This window comes from Calliopsis andreniformis, chromosome 3 (genome assembly GCF_051401765.1).
Source record: "Calliopsis andreniformis isolate RMS-2024a chromosome 3, iyCalAndr_principal, whole genome shotgun sequence".
Lineage (NCBI taxonomy): Eukaryota > Metazoa > Arthropoda > Insecta > Hymenoptera > Andrenidae > Calliopsis > Calliopsis andreniformis.
The window spans coordinates 6,250,210-6,274,687 of NC_135064.1; the positions used below are offsets into that span (position 1 = coordinate 6,250,210).

Consider the following 24,478-nt stretch of genomic DNA (forward strand, 5'->3'; position numbering starts at 1 on the left):
GAACTTTCTACAAACGGCGCGGCGGCTGGCTTTCTATCGGCCACGGACGGAATTGGAAAAATGCTTATGTGGGTCAGCGTCTCCGGCGGCGGCCGCCGCGACCGGGAATAATGTGTATTTCAGAAACCGGCCGTCGCTTTCGTTTCTTGCCTTGCCAGCGGAAAAAGCGATGCTCCCATCGCCGCGCTGACGCGAATTCTGTTCTAATGAGGCTTAAGGGACGCCACCTTGAAAGCATAGAGAAATACGAACATTTTTACTTTTTGCGATAACGTCGTTCAACACGACTTCCTTGGATTTGCAGCCTTTAAGCTAGGGCAGAGTTATGGCTATTATAACAGATTATAATTACGCTCTAATTATGTCTCTGGTTAACGTGGGATCTGATCTGATGTTTTTACAAAAATTAATTAATGGTGTTGTAAGCTGCCCGAAACTATGATCAATTCTACATTTTTATGCGCCATCGAGTTTGCTAATATCTGCGTTGATGCTTCATCCAGCTTTCTATGCACCTACAATAAGTCTGACCTCCTAAATCATGTCTGTATTGAAGCCAATAAGATGTCTGTTCACTTGAACTTTTTCGAGCAAAATGTGCAGTTTTAGGAATTTGTTATTTAAATTGTTATAATTTCTTGTAACATATTCCTTTATGAATGATATATTATGTATTTTGTTACCTTTAACCTATATTTCTCTATTCACTAATCGAACTTTATCCTATTTATAATAAATAATAGTGATAAAATAATCCTTGTTTTACATTTTTCATTACTTACAGGTACAAAATGGGACAACACTATCTACAGTCTGGTTTAATAGGACTTTGTCAGCTGGCAAACTAAGTCTCCGAAAGTGCCCATCCGATTAATTTCAAATTTGAATTATCATATCTTATAAAATTATGTATAATTTAACATATGACTTTCTTGATATCTTAATTTGTTGAAAAATTGTGAACGTTTAAGCTTGATCATTTTCAACGAAGAAAATATTTTATTTTTACAAAAATCCCATTTCCTTCTTCTTCAAAGTTATTCAAAAATTGTATGCTACATTTTAGACACACTTATAAGGAATAAAGTTTTCAAATAAAAGGTAATCATACATCAGCTGAATACCGATTGACAAAGTTCTACCAAACATGACTATAAACAATGTTACACCATTTCGCCATTTTTTAACTTTAATAAGTCAAACTTGTAGGCTAAAACTAAAATGTTGGTTTTATTAACATGGCCTAATAAAATTTCGATGCTTTGCTCGATAGTTACCATAGGGTGAAAGGTTAGAAACCTATTTTTTTAGTCTTTCAAGTGATGTACACTTCTAATCGAATGAATTCTTCCCCTTCGAGAACGAGGCAACAACTGCCGAGGACCGTTGTTGCGCATTTTCACTCGGAGCCGGATTTTTCGCGGGCAAAACCGTGGCTGGAGAAAGCTCGTGAACCTAGCTGCGCCTGTCTGATCACGAATAGAAATCGGGCGGAACAGGAACCCCTCTGGATGGCATCTCTGCCGGACTGAATTCAATTACCTAGCGATCGAGCTCTTCTATGTCTTATAGACTTTATGAGGACGATGCAGAGATGTTGTAGTTGAGAGAAACTAGCGCATCGCGATAGATGAATGGCGCTAGGGGTTTGATTAAGATTCTTTAGGGAAGTTATTTCTTCGTGTAAGAAGAGATAAAAAGATTGTATACAGATTTCACGTATACTAGTGTTAAAAAGCAAGGCTTGAAATTAATAACGAGATTAATATGAATATATAATAATAAAATGAAATTCATAATAATAACATAAATATCACTCAATTGTCTACAATAGTGACTAACATCAATCTTTATGATTTTCTTACAAGGAAAATGATTTCAAAACTAAACATTGATTAGTTAAGAAATTAACAACATCTACCACAATAATATTAAATACTCGTTTCGTCGACACACTCACCGTGTTTAGGGAAACTTTTCTGTATGTTTTTTTCAAAACAGTGTCTTTTAAAAGTGTTTCTGTTTGTCTCTAAAATAATTTCCTTCTATGTTTCTTCTAAATATCTTCACAAGTTTTTTTGATTGAGTTTCATTAGACCTGATATTTACGAGGAAGAATTTTAATATCATACGTCAGCTAAGTAACTCTCATATTATGTTTGTATAATTATATAACATTAACATTATTGATATATATTACATTTTGTTACATAAAAGTTGAACTATACTTAAATTGACGTAACTTTAATAAATCACATTTTTCATTTACCTTTTTCAGGATCAAGAATGTTAATTGTTTTTAAAATGAAGTCACAATATTTTTCATTCAGTTATTATTAGAATGAATGATAATATATTTGAAAATTATACATGTGTTAAAAAAGGTACAAACAATACATAAAAGTTCAATATAAATATTGCAACGTCGCGGTACTTTTGAACATTCGTGTTGATAGCGAGTGATGAAATTGCAATTCAGTAGAATAAATTTACTTCATCAGAGTGAAGTAAAATAAATTTACTTAATCATCAGAACTGTACTTACAAAAAAATGGATTGCAATTCCAATACCTACTATAGTCGAACGTTTAGAGGTACGATGTTGTACTATTTACGATAATGATATTATCGTAACTTCTTTATATGACGCGCTAATTGTTTGCTTTAAACGTACATCTTCTATTAAAGCAGTGTAGATTATAGATTGTAAATAACCCTACACAAAACAAGTGCAATGAAAAATTTAGAATGAATATGGAAACAATCTTACCATTCAGAATAATAACTACAATTACATATTTATTGTCACTTACCAAGACGAATCTTTTGTATGTAATACTGCACAAGATGTATTAAATAAGTAAATTTTTTTGCAATATGTATATAGTTCCTCGATTCATTATTATTTATTTTAATAAAACAATATTGGAAAAATATTATAGTTTCATTAAAAAAAATAAAAGTTAGTGCTCTCATCTCCGAAAAAAATGAATTGTATTGTTTCTGATTTTTATTTCTATTACCAAAGTTGATTTAAATTACATAATTTAGCATTTGCTTAACACTATCTTTTATACAATTTAAGAGGAAGTTCTAATATTTTATGACAATATTTATGTAGAACACTCTGTACAAGTAAAGTTCAACGTGCAAGTACATAATTACAAATGAAGCTCGAACTATTGAAAAGAGTTCGTGACTGAGGAATTTACTGAAGAATTTATTTCTCTAGGTTCTATAAATCTGCAAAGACTTATTAAAACGAAAGTATTATAGTTAGGAAGTTCTTCTCGTAAGACAAATGCTGTTTTGTCGTATTGCTGAAGCTTCGGATTGCCCTCAGCATTGTTAAAAACTACAGCGGTATATTTTTTGTTTTATATGACCCATTTTCAATTGTTATGTATGACTCTTGTTCATTTTCTACAAGTTTTAGATAAAAAATAATATATTTTTAGAATTTCAATATGAAACATAAGTAAAAAAATGGTTTTTTTTTAGAAATCTGAAGTATACAACTCAGAAAACGTAATTTTTGAACTACAACTATAAATCAGTTTGATAAATCTACTTGTTATAAACTCTATTCGTTATAAAAAGTTTACTAGTTAAAGATCAAAACTATAAAATTTATTCAAAAAAGTCTTCAAATAGAAATTACAAATTATTTAAGTCTTAATTATCATTTAATGCAAGTAACACCTAACTATTTTTTAGACTAATTATTCAAATAAGATAACTTTCACTAAGTAGAACTACCCTTTACCTCAATATTATGTATTTAATACATAATTTTCTCCTAAACTCATAAATAGTTTTTTACTTCCCCTGAGAAACACAGTTTTATAATACATGTGCGACATGTATGTATAGGTTTCATGTTATGATTTAAATAACACAATTTAGCTTTTGCTTAACATGATGTTTTAAACAGAGTAAAAAAAGTTCTTTAACGGAAAATTACGAACGGTCTTTATAGTTAATTTCATTAAACCTTGTTTCCCTATTTATGATAAGGTAGTAAAAATTGATTTTCTTAATAAAGCTCTTCTGGAACGTTCCTTATTCTTTTCCCTTCACCCTTCATCAGTGAATTTAATAACCCATTAAATTTCCATTAAAAGTAAATATCATCTATCAGATTTCATTACTTATCGTAATATTTCAAAAAACCAATACTCCAAAACAGCAAAAATGTCAAATTTGAAGAATAAGTTAAACGCTTCCATTATTGGTGAATACTATTCTCTCTTAAACCCTCTTTTAAACAATTTACATTGACAGAACACGAAGCTGCCAGCGTTAAAGATTCTCCAAGAATCTCCAATAAAGTTCTTCACCTGTAGGTACAGTCGTTCTCGAGTTTACGCGCTCATTCTGTTTTTCTCCGGTCTACCTGAACGATTGCCAGTTTTTGCCTACTTAAGAATGACTACGATCGATTGCACGTTATTAGTTAATTAACTGGTGCTCACTGGTCAGCCGTAATTTATCTTTCTACGCGACGCAAGAATGAGTAAAGCAGAACACTGCGTTTCCAGCTGCCGCGTTTCTTGCTTCGCAGCTGATAATTGCAGTTAGTTATACACCTGTATCAAATGAATGTTTCGAATAGAGAGCGAGAATCGAGGCATCGTGGCGAAATGGATGCTGAAGCAGAAGTATTTGATCGAACTGAAATGACGTAAAGTAAACTGTAAAGATAAAGTGATCGAAGAGGCTATAGGGTTGTCTCGATGTAAGCTTAATAGTACATTTACACATGTATTTATCTCAAAGATGAGGATAGATAATAAATAAATGTTTCTGGACATATGTACACACGAACTTTTTTCATTGCCTTCATGTCTAGGATCTATTCTCCAAAAATGTCTTACATGTTTTGAAACACCCTGTATATATGTCTGTTTTACTGCTATCGTACTACCTAAATACTTAAAATAAGGTTGAAAGCTTAGTTAACAAAAACAAACAGAAAAGAATAAAAGAGGGTTAAAAAAGAATCATTCCGTCACGAGAGTTAATTTAGGAACCGTACTTCTTAGAATTGTTCGTTTAATTTTCTGGCTACTGAATTAAGGCCACATTCAAAAATTTCACTTTTTTAACTACCAAAAAGAGAAGACATCAGAAGCGAATTGTCCTCGGCTACCTAAATTATAACTAACGACAATAATTTATTACTTCCTGCCTTTGAAGCATTTAACCCATATTGATTATTAATTGCCTCAAACATAATTTCCAGTTGTTATAAATATGTATACATGTCGCTCTATAAAATATCAAGTAAATTAAAGTGAAAGTAAATAAAGATATTACAAATTATTGAAAATTTAATTAAATCCTTTTCCTTTTTTGGCGTTTAAATGTTTCAGTCTGTGTGCTAGAGCTTCTGGTCATAAAAGCAACATACAGGGTGAAAATTATAAAGCGTTACAAACGAATATCTCCAAAAATATTGATTATACGCAAAAATGTTTCAGATGAAAGTTGTTCAGCACCAAGGGGAACATCATGTGGTGTGACTTTTATTTTTCTCGGTGGATGCACAAAAGGTGAAGTGAAGATCACGACCATTTTTTCAAATAGAATCATACTTCTATTTTTCGCTAGTATTACAGCTTATTTTAAGATGAATTTGGAAACTATCTATAGAAGATCATTCAAGATTAAACTTGCAGCTAAATGCCGAAAAGGTGATTGAAATAAATGTATTGATAATTTAGCGTAATTGCGTTTTATTTGTATATGTATTATTTATATATAAGAACCTCAAAATCTGCATTGGATAAAAACAGCGACGTTTCAACATCCATGGACCCTAAACGTTTGGTGCAACATTATTGGAAATTTTGTCACTGGCCCGTACTTTTTCAAAGGACGTTTAACTGGGCAAGTTCATGTCAACCTCTTACGCAATATACTACCCCAATTATGTGAGGAAATACCTTTAATGAACGAAATACCTTGAAATACCTTAAATGAACGAAATCTTACCAGAAAGGTAGGTAAGTTGAGGAGGTCCTGTAGCCTGGCCTCCCCGTTCGCTGGTTTAACACCACTCGACTACTTCCTATGGGGTTACATTAAAGACTGTGTAATGTCCATTAAGCCTACGACACTTGAAAACATGAAAGTCAGAATACGCGAAGCTTGTGCTAAGATAAATGTGGGAATGTTGCGCAAGATTAGACAATCATTTCAACAAAGAATTGTTAAGTGCATTGAACTACAAGATAATCATTTTGAACACTTACTGAACTATAAATAAAACGCAATTACGTTAAATTATCAATAAATTTATTTCGATCACCTTTTCGGCATTTAGCTGCAAGTTTGATCTTGAATGACCTTCTGTAGATAGTTTCCAAATTCATCTTAAAGTAGGCTACAATACTAGCGAAAAATGAATGTGTGATTCCATTTGAAAAAATGGTCGTGATCTTCACCTCACCTTTTACGCATCCACCGAGAGAAATAAAAATCCCGCCACATGATATTCCTCTCGGCGCTAAATAACTTTCATCTGAAACATTTTTGCGTATAATCAATATTTTTGGAGATATTCGTCTGTAACGCTTTATAATTTCCACCCTGTATACGTAATTACCATTTGATGACTATATCAATTAAATAATCGAAAATGTAACTGCTGTTTGTATTACACATAATTAAATATATTTAAATAATAATTAAGTCTTTGATATATAGAGTATGCCAGATCTGGCAGCACAAATGGAAAGGTACATAGTGATTCTATATGTTTTTACAAGCAAGTCGAAAATAAAGAATGAAACTTGTTAATGTCGTGTTTCATTTTCAAGAAAAATTAAGTTCAAACTATGATCAGGTATAAGTTACAGAAATATAGTGTTAGGTGCTTGAGGAATACACGGAGTAATGGGAAACAACTTCGTTTACCTCACAAAAGCCTAAAACTGTACTTTGATATTTTTGTCTTCGGCTAAAATTTAACGTTATTCTGTTTGAAAACGAAGCACGATATAAAAAAATTTAATTCTATACTTTCCATATATTTTTTCAGGTAAAATTATGACTTTTCCGCTTGTACTATCAATCCTGGGACCCTCCCTACATGTACACATAGACTATTGATCAAGTGTTTAGAATCACTTTTTAAATTAGGAAAAACAAAAGTTATTTTATTAAACATATAATTAAAGTAACAATACATACTTGTATTAATTTTCTCGATTGTTTTGTCACAAAGAGCATTGTAAATATTATTGGACGCACTAACTGCAAATCAAAATAATTTGCTATGTTATATCTGTGGTTGTAAGGCAAAATGGTTAAAGTCACATGTTTTTGCTTTTGATTAGTCCGAAGTTCCAATTAAGTCCTGATTAAGTCGCGACTAAGTCTCGCCTAAATTCTGATTAAATCGTAGCGTAGTCGAGATTTGGTTGGGACGTTTAAATCAAAAATTTCAACTTCAATATTGTCTTATGAATTTGTATCGGCTTGAACCCGTATTTTCAAGTGAAAAAGTTCTTTCAATGCTCTGTCTTCTTACTGAAAATATACATTCTATATTCGAGATCTCAATTAAGATCTTAATTTTTTTGAATTTTTTGAAAATGTTACATCACAGCGTGCCTCAAGACACGCTTCTGGCTGCCTTACAATTAGTATCAAGTTTTGTGCTAGCTAGAAAATATCAGGTGTTCCTTGAGTAGTCTCCAATTCATTTTGTACTTTTTGTTGCAATTTGTGCACACTATTCACTTACAATGGATACTAGATAATTTTAAATGACATCAAATGTAAAAATCTAATTGATGACAGATACTTTCAAACATTTTCTTTAATCATCCATAACTCGAAATGTAAGATATGTGGGACATAAACTCATATAACATTTTTATTCATTTTAATGTGTAGATTCAGCTCCTGAAATATTGACATGTATTTCTGAGACATCCTGTACATTCTCTAAACTCCTAATTGCTTTCAAATCGTACCTAAGCTTATATCGAGTCAGTACTATAACGTGACACTTTGACGGATTCCTCTTTCACAAGGATCGTCAATCAGCCAGCATCGATACAGTTCCTCTCACAATCGTTTCTACCAGTGACAAAGCTCTTTTCGTTCTCATCCAACAACAAAGCAAACTAAGAGGAAAGAGACGATTGACCGTGACGACGCAAAACAAATTGTAGCATCCCGACGATTTTCGCCGGAAGATTAATGAGAACTCCCGAGTTTGCTTTGAAGTGCGGCACGCTCGAAGCTCGAAGAGCCACGAGTCTTCAATTATTAATAAATCGAGGCCAGGCAGAGTTCTCCCGCAACACTTTTTCCCCCGTCGGCGGAACACGAGTGCCCTCGTAATGTCCACGATGTAAATAAGTCGTCTATCAAGTCTGTGAAGGGATCAGAGGGGAAGAAGAGCGTTCCACGGGGCTTTATTTCTTTAATCAGTTTTAATTTCGCCACTCGAGGCATCTCGGGTAGCAGCGTTTCTCAGGTCGCGTTGAACTCGCTTTGCGCGGCAAGACCGAAGTAATTTCAGTGGAACACGATGAAAAGCCCAGTTTTCGATGGAAATGAAATAATGACGAGTGATATCGTCTGCTCGTTGAATTTTTGAGGAGAACGTCGGAAAGTTCCTTCGTTCCGCCTGAAATTCCGACCAGCTCGCGGGATTTCTGTTCGACGTGCGCTTCTGGGTCAGCGTTTGAATCTTTGTCCCAAAGGATAACGGGAATCGCAAAAGTTGAGTCATTCAGAGGAGAGATTAATTACGTGTTACTCACGTGATCGATGTTGATTTCTCCCTTGTACATGAACTCGACTAAGACTTTGATGTCCGAAAATTTCACGTCACGCATTATGACGATGGGGTCCTTCTCCTCGTACTGCGATAGGATTGTGTCGAAGTATGTGCTGCACGCTGATAGGACTACCTGTAATGCAACAATAAGAGAGGATGTTAATGAAAGACGAATTGCCTGACGAATTTTAGTGGCTTTAGATTGGCACGAACTGAATGACGAATTTTAATGACTTTAGATCTAGTTTGTACAAAATTCGATATAAACTTTAGGCATTTGTAATAACGTAGTTAAGAGGTAACATTGTACGCATTTGTAATAATATACTTTTGTGGCTTCAGGAATATTTGCAATAGTAGTGTATTTATTGTTAACCCAATGAATAATCCAAATCCCAAATAAGAAAATGCTAGTGACGAAGGCTTGGCGAATCGATGTTGTACTGTATGTAAAAGTGTATCAAATATTTAAATGTCGAAATAGATTCCTTAAAAGGAACTGAATCGGTGAAATGAAGAACAAGTACAAAATTGTACGTTTTCAATTCTAAGCGTAATCCTAACATAGATCCATGTAATCCTAATCTCAAAATTATATCTGGACCCTAAAGTTAAAATACTATATTAAGTTACATAACAAACAAGGGGGCGTAACATATTCTGGCGCTGGGATCCAAATATGTACCTATGTAAAATACACAGGACTACACATTAGGATCAAATATCTCAAAATGTAATTTTTAGACTGTATTGTCCCTCGATTCACCCATTCAGTTTAAGTTCAATCCCTTTAGTTATATTCACAAAATTTTGAATTTACATAAACATTCAAAGTTTATTCATGAATATCAGACGACATTGCACAGGCTACATTTGATCCTCATCTAAAGGCAATATTTCACATTTTTAACTTACTTTTTTAACCATTAAATCTTTGAATTCATTCTCTGCCTCCAGACTTTCACATTTTTAATAACTGTTTTAAATTCAAACATTTTTCCGCCTCGTGGTAGTTTCAAAGAAATGCCACTCGTGCTTATTTTACTTCACGTAACTTAACCCTTTCTTTTCCCACGTAGCCATATGACTATATATCAATTAAAATCAAAATCTTGTTTAAGTTCTTTATTTGGCACTGCTAAGAAATAACAATAAATGGAATGTGAACTTCCATAGTTTTTTGTACTTGTTAAATAATTTGGGAAAGAATGAGTTAATTGAATAATAAATATTGCATGATTCATGACTATAATTCATTATTAAGAATTGATTTAGGCATTCAATACTATGTGTCATAAGAAACGTACTATCATATCACAGCAGTTATCATTAATTACACCGGAAAATGGAACGCCAACTATGTCGACAAATAGCAGTCAAATAAAGTACAGTGCTAAATCACGAGGAGGATCGAACTCTTAAGCGGTACCTACTTCCGAGTAAGATCGATAAAATATGTATTTCCGCTAGGTCGGCCGAGCCAACTAGCACGCGCAGATCTGTCATGAAAGTCAACGAAGCACTCGACGAATGGTCACTCTTTCGTTCTCCCTAGCCGTTTTTTTTTATCCTATCCAAAGCTAGTCACGTACTTTACAGAACCTTATACCTCATATCATTCGAATCATGAAAAAGAAATTTCTCGTTCGAAGGTGTCCTTCGCGAGAATGCATCTAGCTTTATTGAATGTAATTCAATAGGGCAGAATTAAGTTCGAAAGAGAACGAATCGATTCGATTCGCTTTGAGTGGGCTTAGTTCGATCCAATTTTCGATCCCTTAAGCACCGACCTAGGTAAATGTTATTAATACATCCACTCAGATCAAATCTTTCAAGAATTAAAATTCTGTGTAGAATCTATGAAAGAATACCTTGGAATCTAATAAAAATTGCTAAGTATGTAACATAAGCTATGACTGATTCTACGAGTTTCTCCCAGGTTTACGATTAACTGAATTAGCAAAGCTTTTATGTTGAGGGGGTAAGATAGTTCTTGGCCATTTTTACAGTGTGAACTTGTTTACGAACTTGGTCATCATAAAGAAAATCTAGAAATATTACAGTTATATTATATATTATTATAGTACAGCTGAGATTCATAGATGCGTTGCTCATAGACAATTAAGATTGGGAAGTTAATTTTCAGTTGATAATTAATAATTATAATATGGTAGAATTACTGTAAAATAATTATTATTAGATCATCCCTCACGTAATATCTGTTAAGATAATTTATAATTACTGATAGTCTGATCTTTACTTTGTATAACTATTGTCAAATTCTAAAATAATATTTGAACCTTTTTCTGAATAAATTCTTATTTTTCCACGTCTCTATCTATGTGAAACGTAGAGCAACAGTATTTACGGGCTAACGTAATAGCATACAAAAATTCACAATTTTTTTAGTTCATTAATTTATGAGTATTTCTTGTACCAAATATTAAAACTTGAGTTAGTGTAAGTTCTATGATTTTTACACTACATCATCTGATTCTGTGAATGTCGTGATCTTAGAAATTCCTTAGAATGAATTTGACTTGTATGGACACAAACTTGACATCAAGCTACCTAAGTATAAGTGATTCGACTAACTTGACTAATTCGAACTCATTTAGGTTCAAGTACACTTTCCTAATTCGAGTTCGTCTAGGTTCAAGTATACATACTTCAAAACATCGTTCCTAATTTTCAAAGTACACATGAGCAATTCGAAACTCATCAATCAGATTTAAATTTACTTGTTCTACTTGAAACGTACTTGATCTTGCTATTAACTAACAGTTAAGCTCGCCTAATAAACGTGAGCTAAAGTTAACAATATCCAATCAGACATTGATCGAGACGTGCAGAATTAACGACAAATAGTAATTTTCCAAATCAGTCTGCAAACGGTGGATTCCGTTGCATATAAAGCAAGCTTGAAACGATCCAAGAATGTCCACGGTATTTAGCACCGTCCAGTCGTATTTCTGCCAATCATGGCTTTATTTACCGACACGTCGTTTATAAAGCGGCGTATCCTCCGTCAGTATCCTGTCGACCAGTTCGATCGTAATTTTACTCTCGTGCAGTGTTTCCCTTCTTTTCACGTTAATCCAGTTACCGTGACATAGAGAACAAGAAAAGAAGCCGACAGATGTCATCTCATGAATCAGCGTTTTGCAGGCGCAACACGCGTCGTACATTTAACTTGTCGAATCTATCGCCTAAATGCGATTTCTTTTTTAAACACCTCATTATCGAGTCTTCCGTCCGTGTACAAATACTACGAATAAGCCCTCAGTATCTATCATTTCTGTAGTCGGATAGCACAACCTGACAAGTCATCATTTTCTAACTTTTCAGTATCTACATGGATTTGAGGCACTCAGAACAAAAGGGATGCAAAAGTCCAATAACATAATTTTCTGTATAATTTAATAACTTATAAACGACAAAATGAAGTTCGTTAGAAATTTGTTTTTCAACACATGTCAAGAATTAAATATAACTTAATTTTCGCAGAGACTTTATGAGGAATTGTCTTATATTTGAATTATTTCGAACTCGATTTTCTCCATATCAGAAAAATGACATCTGCATCTCTTTGGGGTCCATTTTTAAGTTAGGTGAACCAATAGATATGTTATGAAGTGCAGCCTTGTTTTGTTCTTGAACTACGTGATATACACGTAGTATCATCTTTTGCAAATCGATAGATCTCATCTAGGTACACATGGAATATGTATCTTGACTTTGAAAAAAGGTGACATCAGATTTTGCTATTTTACTAGAGATTTTCTAGCTATTCTGATAAGCTACATTTACACTAGGCAGCTTTTGGTCAGGCTACCGAGTTGATCAATGTGGAGTCCACAAAAAGTTGCCTAATGTAAATACAATTTCAACCAGGCTGCAACGATTTGTGATCATTTAACTAGAAGTAAAGTAAATGCCCCAGTAGTTGACCATCTCCCGATACTTGAACACTAACGCTAATTCCATTCAATTTTAGACTGAAATACTAATGTATTAGGTATACCTAATTAAAACTAAAAACTAGTATTATAAAATAGTATCCTTAGTTTCTGGAATCTCATAGTTTAACTATCAGGACATGCACTTTTAAGTTGTTCATTTACTAGAACATTTAACATCTGAAGCGTTCAAGTATTGAGACATTTAGTTTAGCCCATTTGTCTGTTCTTTGGTAAACGACCTGGTCAGCCAATAAAGAGTGGCACAATACATATAAACGCAGCTTAAACTATGTAATTACACGATCGCTCTTAAATTCTAGGCCAAAACACGCATGAATTCAGAATATAATAAATGGTCAATATCTCTAAGTGCTTAGCTCGAGAAATACCGATATCGCGATCGCGCTGTATATAAATTTCCCAGATCCTCAACAAATTTATCGCTTTACTTGTTTATTAACTTGTTTGCTTTGAGCATAGCCGTTTTGCGCCGGACTCCGTAAATCTACGCAGCTTGGCCCACGCTCGTTGGCGATCATCGATAAGCTGCCGTACGAGAGCACTGAACGCATACAAAATATATGCGAAAATGACTTTCCTCGTCGCGAAGGAGGCATCATCATTTTCGCTGCTTCTTCGAATTCGAATCAAACGCAAAATCTCTGGCACACGTGTCATGCATTGAGAGGCTTCATTCCCTTCCATTATCTTTGTAAATTCTCTCAGATATTGACTACGGCCAGTTTCGTCGCAATTTTGCTTGGCTTTCCTCGTGAGTAAAAAAAGCGAAATTGGACGTGGCAGGATTTTTTCAACGCATTATAAAATTCGAGTGACGTGAGTTCCTCGTATAGGTAAGACTTTTTGATTAATCGTTGATAAACATGTGTTGTGGTTAGAATAGAATAATTGTATAGAGAATGAAGACTTTTATAATTAGGGTCGGGATTTCTTATTGGACTAATGTTTCAGAAAAATTAGGAATACGTAAAACGAATCACTCGTTCTTTTTTTATAGTTTTTTGTTCGTTATATTTGTAATAGAATTTATTCGAAGTTTTAGTCACATTCAACTTGTCGTATTTATAACCCACATACTTGAGTAGTAGAATGCTTAGGTGTTTGAACATTTCAATATTTTAATACTTAAGTTTGCGAATACTTGAATCTTCAATTAGGGACTTTCATGTAATATGTATGTATACGAAGGTATTAAAATATTTGAGATATTTCATATAAGATGTTAAATGCTTCTTCTGTGAGTCAATCTACACCTAGGGGTAGATAGACAAGAGAATTTAAGATTTCAGTATCTAATTAATTTAATAACGTCATTTTCAAATAATTCATAGGACAAATTTTTTCTCTGCAAATGCACAATTTTTCTGTTACTATTCAAAATACAGCTTTACATTTAAACAACCTATAACTGCTTACGATTTTATAATTTATATTTGGCGTTATCGTGAGATATGGTATTAGGTCATCCGAAGAGTTCGTAGCGTTCATTGAAATGAAATTCAGCATAAAATACTACAGGCTATGATTTATTTTAGTCAATAATATTCATTCTGACTTCCCTCCATGTTTCTATCAACTTGAAAATACTGTATTTCGTAAAATAGCTTTACGCAACGAAACGTTATTAGAAATTTTTTTAAATAAACTGATGGTACATTATGTAACACATAAATTGTAAGTACAATCTAACCTCGATAAATCGAATCTCAAGGGAGGAGTTGAAATCTTCGAGTTCTAGAGGTGTCAACTCATCGAAGTTTTCGAGTAAGAGTGATTTGACATACAAAAATTCAACTTACAGACAGTTTGCATTAGAGTTAATAATTTGCTGATTGTAATAGCTTAAAGACAGAAAAATTCAATGTCAACTTGCAAGGTGTCAGTGTCTTAGGTTTCTTCTTGGAACTGATTATACTAATTTTACTCAGGAGTTTTACTCAATGTAAATGGGAAGACGACAATTCAAGACACGGAGGTGATGGAAATTACGCGTTCGATCTATGACAAACGACTATGTAGCTTGCATGGACATGCATATGATTAAGCTTAGGCACACACGATCGACAATATTGTCAGTTTATTAACTAAAGGCCGATTAGAGACTGAATAATCCTTCTTTTTCTATCTAATGGATAAGAAGACAATTGATATATAAAATGCTATTAAGTCTGTAATCAGCTTTTAGTTAAACCGACAAAATTGTCGGTCGTATGTATTTAGACTAAACGCTGGACAGATAGAGACACGACATCTATCATATATTTTGAAGTATTCGTTTATTTGACAAATTAGAACACACAGCTATAAGTTCGAGTTTCAGAGACAGCGACGATAAAGTTTGAATTATAGAGGTGAGCTTCTTGTAAAAGTCTTGTAAAGGTCTGATTATTCTAAATTCGAGTTATAGGGATAAAATAACGCACCTAAATATGTGGTAAATAATTCAACTTACAGTAAGGTTTATTTCGATTTATAGAGGTTTTCGTAGCAAAGCGGAAGCAAATGAACAAAAACTTTCATTTTATAAAGGTTTTGAGTTATCGAGGTTTAACTGTACTTGACAAGTTAATTGCAGCGTTTGAATACCTAAAGCGAATTCCCCTGGAGCCAGATGGCATCTAATACCGAACATTAGTTATATCTTCGAAAAAGAAAGGAAACACAACAAAACGACCAAATTGAGAAACTAAAGAGGAAATTCCTCTCTATCATTTTTGCAGTTTGACCGTTTTGTCGCGTTTCATTTTTTCCCTACTACCTCCCTCTACTATTCGGCTATTAAATCATTTGAACAGCCCCTATCCTAGTCACAATACCCCCACGTCTAACCGCCATTCTCTTTATTCGAAGTGCAAGAGAAATTCATTCTTTCGTTCATCCATGCAGCCACCACAAAGGAATAATTTCCATAGCGTCCGAATTCGATTAAACGTTGAAACGCGAACGGGGAAAAAAGTTACCTGAAACTTACAGCGGAGAAATCTGTTCGTTCGCGGCTGCAGACCCTAATAATTGTAATCCGTGCGATCCTCTCCTCAAATTTGCATTTTATTTCGCGAAATATAAATCGAGTCCTTTTTCATTTCTCTCCCTTCTTCCTTTTCTCCTTTTTCTACTCGTCTCCGGTTTCTATCGACTCGCGCACCCACCGCTATCGCCACTGCCGCGTTCGCGTAATTCCTTGAAAATTATTCTACGGAACAACAATGGAATTTTGCATGCAAGTAAAATGAAGCAACTGAATGCACATTAATTCGTGCCGTTGGCATTGTGTTACGTCGTAAAAAGCCCGTTTCGTTTTCGTTGCGAATCATTTATTCCTTAACCCTTCGACCGAGGAAGACAAGAAATTGTTTTTCGCCAATCAACGGTCTTCCGCGTTTAACGCGCCTCCACTCGTCCCCTTTCGCTCGTTTATCGTTAGAACAATATGTATCCGTCGAAAACAACGTTGTTGACGAAACTACGGCGTCGAAACGTTCGATTTTTCGTGGACGTACTCCGTGAACAATTCAACCGACTGCAAGCGTTGAATTTGATTGCCGGTTACACAGAAAGAACATTGGATATTGCGCTTTTCTCTGGAAATAATTGCTCGGTTAAAACGTTAATCGTTTCATATATCAAACAGTTTGCCGTCAAAAGGAGCCTCGAATATCCCCCCGTTTTGCCCTTTGGAAATTTTCGCCGCTGGCATTGATCGCTATATCCCAGCAATCCGTTTCATTAATTTCGACGAATAGATTTGGTTCTTTAAGGGTATTTGGTTCTTTATTATCATTTAGAGGGGTTGACAAATTACGTAGACATTTTTTTAAGCACAATTTCTTAAAGAAAAGTATCTACCTTCCAACAATTTCGCTGATGTTCTTAAATTCGCCACGCATGACAACTTCATGAAGTAATAAGTAACTAAAATCGCAAAATAACATTAGTGTTCTAGGTGTCTAATAAGATCATAATCTTTATGAGGCGTTTGATAATTTCATTAAATTGGTAGATATTTAGAAACACTGGAAAATGTGTTAAACTTTAACATGGCGAAATTGTGGTTACCTACTTTATAAGTTTTTGAAAATATGTACCCTGAAATGTTGAGTTTGAATTTGATGGAATGAGAAAGTTGTAATTATTTTAAGGGGAGGCGCAACGCTGGAAATGCCAAGCGTAAGACATGATTGCGTTACTAAGTATGTTTTAATTTCGTTAGTATTAATTATACACAAGAATCGTAAAACTAAAAGCAAATTGTACAGATTATTTTTTTGTAGAAGAAGAATTATACATATAATGTTGTTATACAACTAAATACTACGTAAATGTAAGTATTACGACTGATACTAATAATATAGTATAATTATTATTATCATGTGAGCTATGAAAATCCTTGTAAAGGATTATTCTCTAAAGTTAAAGAATAATTCACATTCAGCTGCCATTAATTAAGTTTCAAGTAAAGATATTAGTGTTTAATATCTTCATAATCCTCTTTGCTCATTTTTTACGACAAAATGAACTATGCAATGTGTATTGAAAAGAAAAGATTACATTCATCATGCTTAGGTGTAGGCACGAAGAAACTAATTAAGAAATTAATCTGCCAAGAACAAGGCACACAGTAAACCTTTCATTAAGAAGGATTTATATCTATATCCTGCGCGTAGAAATAATCATTTATGAAACATGCATGTGATGAACAGATTTAAAAGAATAAACAATTATGAAGATTAAAATCTTTAATTATAATAAAACAAACATTCATAGAAGTCTTATGATTAATATACAGGATGTTTGACTACAAGTGATAGAAATTTTAAGGGGTACGTGTTAAAATAAGACGAAAATCAAGAATGACAAAGTTGCATTTGAAGCTTTGTTTCGGAGTTATTAGTTGTTGTGAAAACGTCTAAAATTCGTCAGAAATTTGTTTGACTTCAGACTTTTTCTACTGTCGGCGTGCATTGGCTAGGTCAGACCGTCAGACACAACAAAATCAGTAAAATAAGACTCAAGTCAGATATATTTCGCGCTTATTTTAAGCATTTTCTCAACAGTTAATAACTCGAAAACGAAACTTGAAATGCAATTTTCTCTATCTTAATTTCACTATGTAGAACCAACTATTAAAATTTCTGACATTTGTCGTCAGTCATCCTGTATAAATTAAAATTTTCTAACTAGTAACTCCTCTTTTACAATATTTCTTTTATCAGCATACTATTCAATGACCTCTTTTGCGCATTATAATAGATAATGGCTATTCCCTTTTCTATCTTACAAAACTACCACTACGATTTCGTTCGATCTATATTTTAAATTATCTATGCAACGATGGCTTTGTTAACACGTATCAAAAGGTACAAAAAAGGATTACCTATTTATAAATACCACCTACATCTATTTATCAATATCAGTTTTAATGTACATTCATTGTATCTTGAATTCTATTAATAGAGCCAACATGAGACTTTGAAGAAGTAAAACAGTTCAGAAAAAGAGAGTATCAACGCTTTTGCAGACTTTACCACGTTGACTAATACAGTGGTCATCTACATGGCCTCTACCAGTAAAGCTGTGAAGAAAACTAATAACAGATGTAGCAACGTGGGAAGCTTAAAGATGATTGCTACCAAAACAAAATGATTAATAACTAAATTACTACATTACTAAATTACCATCACAGTCCTGAGGGTGAAACATATCGCACCCTTACTAAGAAAGAAGCCACAAGTCAAAACTTTTCGATCCATTTCAGTTTCACTTCATTACATAGAGTACCTTCTACTATCGAGACTTACCACTTTTAATGTTAAACAATAAACATTTGAACAAACTTTAGTTACCACTAATCACCTACTAATAAACTTAATTAATTATGACTTCAGCACATAGATATTTTCTTTTTACCCTTCTCAAGAATCTCAAAGTTATCAATTTGTGACAGTGTTTTCGCAGGAATGCAATATTAATTTCGCCTAGCATTCAACGCTTTAACTACTACCCGTGGCAAAAAGTTTTCGGCTAGACTGAACAATACAAAGTTATTTAAAAATATTACAGTATTTGAAATCTAAAACGTTATATGGTTCCAAACCCGTCTAATCTTCCTATACGTTTTATATTCATACGATAGCACTTTACATTTCAAAAACTACTACAAACTTCATATTGTTGCGTTTGGCCCAGAAATTGTTGCCAGAGGTAGTAAGGTAAATGTCCCAATACTCAACCGCTTAAGATGTCGAATGTCCCAGTAAGTAAACGCCCTGTACGTCCTGATACTTTAATTGTGAAGTCCCAGGAACTGAGGATACTATTTTAAGAGACTAATTTTTATTTTTAATTAATTTAAGCCTAAAATTGAATAAAATTAACGTGAGTGTTTAGGTATTGGGACATGTTCAGCTACTGGAACATTTACCTTAATTACCTCATGAATATTTGAGGCACTGAAAGCAACAACGGATTAACTCCACTACTCGGAAAAATCCAGAAAACAGGCGATGTAAAATACAGGCTTTCCTAGTAACAAATTAATCTTACAAACTCAATTTCCAAAAACATGTGGCTTAGTCTACTTGAATGCCTCATTTGTCTATTTCCCCTCAGGAATCTCCCAACCCGTGCACCGTCGATGATCCCAAAGAGGCAGAGAATGCCAGCGCGCTGGAAAAATGACGCGAGACACGCGGGGCGAATTGTCCTCGGCTCGCGGTGCCGAGGAAGAAAGGGCGGGAGCGTATCGCGATCGCGGAAGACGGTTTCCCTGCCGGTGGAAGGAAGCGGAGGAATTCTCAGGTACGAAAGAGTGTCTGGCTCTCAGCCCCGCCCAGTCAATAGCCTGAATATTTAATGTTAGAAGTTCCGTATTGATTTTCGCGATTTTTACGTCTCCGCAAATAAGGCCATAAAAAGACCTTACGCGCCGCCGTGTCTCTTTCTCTCCACCCTCCCCAAACCACCTCCTCCCGCCCTCCCCGCGTTCACCTCCCTCTTAACCCTCCCCCCGCGTCCTGCCGCCCCCTTATGCGCGCGCGTACGTACAAAGCGAATGGAAGAGAGACAGAGAGAGACGACGCGCGTTACTTTTCAGTGCCAGCTATATAACGCTTTTTATTATGCCGGGCCGCTTTTATGGGGAAATACTGCGATGAAAAAAGAGGAAGACGGTCGGGACGCGCGCGCGGGGGGGTGAAGGAAAGGGCAGAAGAAGAAAGAAATTGCGCTGCCCGGGTTTCATATCGAGTCATTACGATCCCCGGGCACTTTCGCCCCCCCCGCCCTCCCTCCTCTGCATCCTCCTCCTCCTCCTCCTCCTCCTCCTCTCTGCCGCCGCCGTTCGCCGTCGAACCCGCGCCTACCCACCCTCTGGGATCCGCGCCTCTCGTGCCTCCGCCGCCGTCGACCGCCCTCCCCCTCCCTCCGCCCCCACCGCCGTCGTCCACGACGTCTTCCCTGACATTAAACTTTTTATCGTGCATAACGGGGTGCTTCGTCTTTCGCCGGGAATAAAAAAAATAGCAATAAAAAGAGGGACAGAGAGGGACCACGAGCGGAGGCTCGATGGGGGGGAGGAGGAGGCGGAAGAGGCGCAGGCGGGCGCGAGGGTGGCGAGCGCGAAGGGGCGGCAGAGGGAGAGGGCGAACGCGGGCGAGAGAGAGGAGGGCGTGACGGAGGCGCAGGAGAAGAAGGGAGACGAAGGAAGATATAAATGGACGGGACCGGTGGTGAGCGACCCCTCCTCAGAGACGGGGGTGCGCCGCGTCGAATTTGTCGATTCGCCGGTTTTCTCTCCCCGGCGTAAAAGCTTGGCAGACGCAATCGATTGTACCTACGTGTGCACCACCACCCCCACCCCCTGGCCACCCCTTTCCACCTCGCGGGAGGCGGGAGGCGGCGGGAGGGGTTCGACGCCGGGGCGATCGGGGGTGGGTAAAGAAGCACGAAATGATAGGCGACGTATCGCTGTTGTTGTTAACGTTGCCTTACGGTTATTTATTATTGATATGCGCGCGGTCGACCTCGTTCGCTCGCCCCGCAACAACGCGCCAGGCATCGTCTCGGCCCTCCGATACCGACCGACGCCTCCCCCCCCTACCCCTGTCTCGCCCCTCTGCATTTTAATTTTCGTTTTTGAAACCCTCCGCGGCCAGACACGCCTTCGATCCCACTTTGCGCGGCTTCTGCAACGAAAATTGGGTGGATGCTTTCAACATGTCGATGTGCTTCAACTTCTGTGTGTATTACCTCTCGAGGTCTTTCCTTTTTTTTTTTTTTTTCGGGTAGAAGTCTGGAAAGTTCGCTGCTTTTCGGAATTGTTCATCGAAAGTCGACGCGGGCTAGACTTAGCGCTCGAACTTTGCTACTGGGGGGTGTACGACCCTGTATTAAGGGTAAGAAGAGAAAATTGAGAATGTTCCATTTTTGGTATAGTATATGGGTAATTGTGTATGAGTGGATGTAGAGTGGTTGTAGAGTGGCTGTAGTGATGCGTAGAGGGTATACTTTTTGTCTCATGAATAATAGAGGTGGAGTCGTAGACTTGTTTCTTTACAGAAGGGCTAAGGTACAGTTCGTAACGAGGTATGTAGTTCTGGTACATATTAAGTAAATATTGCATACGTACAAATTTATCTGCAGTCATAAGGCAAACTGCTATTTTTTCTTTTGGAGATTCAAAGCTTTATGTTTACAAAGACGTACGGTTTCTTCTGTTCTCATTTCTTAAGGAAGAACTTCCTTTAAGTCATTTCTCTTTGTCGTGAATGATATGAATTCTATCTCGTAGATTTCAATTAAGACATAAACTCAAACTTTTTGAAAATGTGACCTACGTCATTTTGACTTGCAGTTACAGATAAAGAAGAAAATGAGATTAAAGGGATAAAGTTCATTTTATTGCTCCCGACAGATCAAATACTTTCGAGATCCATTGTATCAAAAATTGAATAACCTTTTCTCAGAAAGAGGTTTTGTGAGATTTCTTGATACGTCTTTTTACTCTTCAAATGTTCTATTATGCAGGGTGTTCGGCAACAGCTGTCAAAAATTTAAAGAAAAGACTATATGTTAAAATAGGACGAAAATGAAGAATGATGAAATTGAATTTATAGCTTTCTTATCGAGTTATTAATTGTTCAAGGTGCGCGCATAATGTGCCAGAAATCTGACTTACAGACGTATTCTACTGTTGGCATGCATTAGCCAAGTCGCAGAACGTGAGTAGAATGAGATTTCGAGTCAGACACATTTTATGTAAATTTAGGTGTTTTTTTGATAATTAACGACCCTCCTTTAAAATTTTTGACAAGTATTATCGAACACTGTATATATTTTCCTAACAAAACCAATATTTCTTCGTTATAAGCTTATCCTCATATTCATCATATCTTGAAAACAAGTTTAGCTAAAGTATACAGTAGATTTCAGAAATGTAATCTTCTCCATAAATTCTTTACTTCGTCAAGTAACTGACACGATTATGAATGACATCAATAAAAAATTACAGTGACATCTACTAAAAGAAGAGGAGCACTATAGATTGAATATAGAAATAAATTACAAACAACTTTTTTTAAATAGAATAGCGTCGTACTGTTACTCTCTTTTCAACTTACAACAAATTTCTACAATTACAATATAAACAACAAATATCATTCATTTTTATAAGAGATCCAGTAAGTACGTAGTATTCCAGGCTCAAGAATGTATCGAGAAAGCGAAGGTTCTACCTCCAGTTCTCCTTACATTTCACGTTCATTGTCATTACCAATGCAGGAAAAAACACTATAAAATACGAACCAAATTGCTACTTTGCCGTGTAATCCATATCATTACCGTTTAACAACTGCGAAAGCGTAACAGGCGCACATTTTCTACTTTCAAGCTTACAGCGCGTGGAAAAGCAACCGAGTACCTAATCGGTCATAAAAAATCGCCTTTCGAGTCGAGTTCTGATTTTGGCACAGAAAGATGGTCCCATCTTTCTCCTCGAGAGAGACACCCGGCGAGGGTGGTTGGCGAAAGGCCGCCGCCTGGCGAAAGGGCACGAGAGGGCGAAAGGGAACGATCTGATCGATCAGGGAGCGTGTTTTTGATTCGCCATCGAAGTTTATAGGCGCTCGACCGACGTAAGGGACATCGGCTCGCTACGAGGTTCGTTAGAAAAACGAGATTACGGGCCTCTCCGCCTGCTGTTACGTAATTCGATCGATAGCTCAGGCGTTTCCCATTTCTGGCGACCAGACGAGGAGAACCAGGCCGAAGGAGGAACGAAGACGGAGGGATGGAAACAGAAGGGTAGAAGAAATTCTTGGCGCGACGCGAAAGGAACGGCCTTGAAAAGGGACCAGCGGCAAAAAATTGAATCGACGCTGGATTATTTCGTTACCAGAGGGTTTCGAAACCCGCGCGACGCCGCGTCTCGTTGATGCCAAACGGTGGGACCGACTCGAGGAGGAAAAAAATGTCCAGGTTGCCGGAAGGGACCAGCAAACAAAATTAAATCTGATTTCGTCGACGACCTGTTTCTTCTCGATTCTTTTCCTCCCGCTTTTCTCTCTGCCCTTTTCTTCGTGTCGTCATGGGAAAATTCGAGCTTAAACATTTGCTTAACCGTTTCTTTTGTATCCGACGCGTCCGAGTTAACTTTTAAAAGGAAAGAGTGTGCACTGAATTGGTATTCAGTCCTTAGTTACTCAAGTACCTTTCTGTAATTCTTTCGCATAGTTTTCGTTATGGTTAATTAAATTTGTCTATGAGAATTTGTATAATATTCTACATGTCAGTACACACTATTAGTCAGTAGTCTAAAATCATTTTTTTACACTTTGTTAAATAACAGTTTAAGTTAAAGAATAATTAATTGTATTAATTTAATCTGTTATAAAATTCTAATTTCGAGTTAAAAATACTTTTCCATGAAAAATAATAAGCAATTTTAAGTACTATTACAATATTGAGATGAGTAAAGAATTGTTAGAATCTCTCACAAATAATTAAGGGTTAATAAAATATTCATATGATGGATACCAAATTGATCTTCTGTAATAATAGAATTTTTAGTTTCTAATATTTTATTTAAATGATGCCTACATATTTTGTAGCAGCTTCAGGTAAATATTAATATTAAATAATGACATTACTCAACAGCAGAGTATATAGTTTAATTTAATCTCTGTCGTTCTACACTGCTTGCAATTTCACGTGTGCATCAATTCAGTAATTATTAAAAGACAATTCTATAAATCAGTAACTATCAAAGAAATATCAGCATCTCCATCCTTCGTTAACTTCAAAGATATAATTATAATGGCAGATAAAAAAAGTTTAAAAGACAAGTGAAATGAAAAAACGCCATTTTATAAAAAGTAACTAATGGATATCTACATATATTACACGGTGTGAGAGGATATGAAATAAAATATTTAATATGAAAGTTACTAGGTACATACATAAATTGCAATTTTGAACTTGTTTTTCACTATATTGTTCGAATACATGTAATACATTATCGTCTTCATAATTGAAGAGTTGAATTAATAAAATTGATTATTTAACAATCTGCACAAGTACCGAAAGTGAATTTTTATAATTTAAATAAATTATCATAGCATTAAGGGTATCTATTTAATATCAAATCCTTATCAACTAAAAGTATAATTTGTTTACATATTTTTGACATGTACTTCCATTA

The 24,478-nt window shown here is 35.6% G+C and overlaps 1 protein-coding gene across 5 annotated transcripts in view; it reads right to left on the reverse strand.

Moving 5' to 3' along the window:
• LOC143177446 (uncharacterized) overlaps positions 1-24,478 on the reverse strand; it is a 167,574-nt gene that overhangs the window by 11,315 nt on the left and 131,781 nt on the right. For all 5 annotated transcript variants that reach the window (XM_076375342.1, XM_076375341.1, XM_076375345.1 and 2 more), the window contains one exon: positions 8,784-8,933. In XM_076375342.1, the coding sequence (XP_076231457.1) occupies positions 8,784-8,933 (150 nt within the window). The remainder of the gene's footprint in view (positions 1-8,783; positions 8,934-24,478) is intronic.